Source organism: Diospyros lotus, chromosome 6 (genome assembly GCF_014633365.1).
Source record: "Diospyros lotus cultivar Yz01 chromosome 6, ASM1463336v1, whole genome shotgun sequence".
NCBI classification, from domain to species: Eukaryota; Viridiplantae; Streptophyta; class Magnoliopsida; order Ericales; family Ebenaceae; genus Diospyros; species Diospyros lotus.
Genome location: NC_068343.1, coordinates 16,499,566 through 16,502,226, shown reverse-complemented (window position 1 = coordinate 16,502,226; position 2,661 = coordinate 16,499,566). Strand labels below are relative to the sequence as shown.

The 2,661-nt window shown below is 43.1% G+C and overlaps 1 protein-coding gene across 1 annotated transcript; it reads right to left on the bottom strand.

Annotated features, from left to right (window-relative positions):
• Positions 1-371: 371 nt before the first annotated feature.
• On the bottom strand, positions 372-1,336 carry LOC127804892 (classical arabinogalactan protein 7-like). The gene has a single exon (XM_052341982.1). The coding sequence runs from the start codon at positions 1,165-1,167 to the stop codon at positions 733-735; it is 435 nt and encodes a 144-aa protein (XP_052197942.1). The 5' UTR covers positions 1,168-1,336; the 3' UTR covers positions 372-732.
• Between the last annotated feature and the right edge of the window lie 1,325 nt (positions 1,337-2,661).

Sequence of the window (2,661 nt, the reverse complement as noted above, 5' to 3'; positions counted from 1 at the left end):
AAATACGTCATACCACCCCCCCAACTTCACTTTGAGTTGAGATAACTCTTGGGGTTGGGGTTGGGGTTGGGGTTGATAATAGAAGACCTTTCTTTCCGGATTGATAGGTGAAAGCCAAATTGGGATCAAATTCAAATCAAATTATCCTTATCCCAGTTAACCCCCGATGAAATGCACACACACGACGCATGAGATATTGGAAGATTGATAGAATTAAGGTCAAATGAAGATCAAATCTAGTCCATAGGGCGTAATCTTGATCTCAAATACTACACACCCACAGGTGCAAGTTGAAAAATCCACAAGAAAACAGCAGAAATTGACAATAATAATAATAATAATAATAATAATAATAATAATGTGATGGGAGGTAAAAGAATAGGAACAAATTTTTATTCATTTATTGAATGTACAATAGGACTCCACCGAATATCCACGTGTCAACGCTAGAGCCCAGCACCACTAAAATAATAATCAACACCAATACAAATCACCCTGATGCTGCAGATCATCTCAATAAAATTAAGCAAAGTACATCAATGGATTCAGAGCAAATTAAAATCGGAAACGAAACCCAAAATGTGCATAGAGAAAGAAAGAAAGAAATAAAGTAAAGTAAAGAAACTACGCCGAGAGAACCAAGAACAAAGAACAAAACAAATCTCCTCCGTCCATACAAAGCATAGATCTACACCCCACGACCCGCCACGTGTACTAACAGATCAGTCCGCTTTACATCAACGCCGCGGCGATGAAAGCTGCTGTCAGTGCAGCGCCAGCAACGGCGTACTTGCTCGCGCCGAAGGCGCCGTTACCGGGGGGGGTGTTGTCCGCGGAGGGCTGCTCGGTCGGGGCGCCGCCGGGGGAGGTCGGAGCCAGCGGCGTGGGGGCGCTAGGAGTTGGGGATGGCGTCTTGGAGGGGCTCGAGGCGGGGGAGGGTGACGGCGTTGGGGTTGCGACCGGAGTTGGAGATGGAGTTGGCGATGGGGTTGGGGACGGCGAAGGAGTGGCCGGAGCAGGCGCAGGAACGGGCGTCTTCGAGGGAGTCGGTGACGGAGTAGGGGTGGCGGTGGGGGAAACCGTCGGAGAAGGCGCCGGCGACTGGGCTAAGCACGAGGCGGCGAAGAGAGAAAGCAGGAAAAGGATTTGGAAGCCGGAGGAAGCCATCTTCACGGTTGCTTTCTAGAGTGAAGAAACAGAGAAAACAGGAAGCCTTTGGTAGAAAGAGAGACTGTAAAGCGGCTATATAAAGAAGAAAGCGAGCTTAGAAAACCCAAAAGAGAGAGATTAATCAATCATGTAGAGAGATTCCTCTACCCCTTTACTATACATATATATATATATATACATACATACATATAGCAACAGAAGAGAAAAAGAAAATGCTTATCTATGGCGGTGACTGAAATGGTCGTCTAGCTTATCTCACAGCTTCGCCTTCTTGGAACCTTCTTGCGACCCTCGCGCTGGCCGGAGCTCGGTGGCCCAGCAACCAGGTGCCTACACGTGTCCATACAGTACACTGTAGTAACTTGAAAGGGTCGTGAACCAGGCAAAATTACTTAAACGCCACTTGACGTGAACACGTGGCTTACATCCGACGGTCAGTGAAACGTCTCCATCTACTTCCACGAACGTGCGTACACAGGGAAGCAAATGTATGCGTTATCTTATATTTAAATACGAAATTTTGCAGACTTTTTCTCCACTTTGCGCGTTGATCTTTCCAACCACTTCCACCGCGGTCGGTGAATTTCCGAAACCGCCCTTCCAACTTGTTTGACATGGGCGTACACAGCGACGTATACGACAGTCGAACATCTGGAGACGTGGCGGATGCCCATTCCATCTAGGACTTGAAGAAGGTGGGCCCGCGACAGGTTTCGCCTCGTCGGATCAACGATGGGTGACCGCTTTGTCAGATTAGAACATGGCGAGTACTATATTTTAAGGTGGGATTAGCTGGATTATAGCCGTTTAGTACAGATAATTGTGGAGAGAGAAGAAAATAATAATAAAAATTATAAGCAAAGTGCATTTGGAGTGGCCAACAACAACAACCAGCACGTTCGTCTCAAATTGCTTGCACAAACATGGCTACAGGTTGTTCGTGTGTGTGTGTGTCTGCTGTGCCTCTCATAGAGTGAATTTACAATTCCGCCCCTCCTTATTTAGTAGTAGTTTCTTAATTTCTTATACGATAAATTTATTTGAATAAAATTTATCCAGATAAAAAGACATTTAATACTTGTTTTATATTATTTTATAATATTTTAATTATATTAAACAAAATAAAAAGATAATTTTAACCTTATAAAAATTCTAACTCTTCACTCGTATGTTTCCTTATCTAAAATTACTGTCCAACACATTAAAGTTGCACATTTTCAAAGCAAACAAAATTAGTTATGAAAATGAATAATAACAATTATGACACTTAGGTGGCAGCACACCATTGGCCGTAATCAATGTATTCTTTTTGCATTCTCCTTCTATTTTATTTCATTCATGAATTATTTTACTTTGTCCGAATTAATTAACGCACGAGATGACTAAAGACATCAAATCATAAAAATATTATCATCTTAAAATTACCGCATTGTCTCGAATTTAACGAGCAGATTTCATCTATGTTGAAGTCTGCCCACATTAGACGGATTG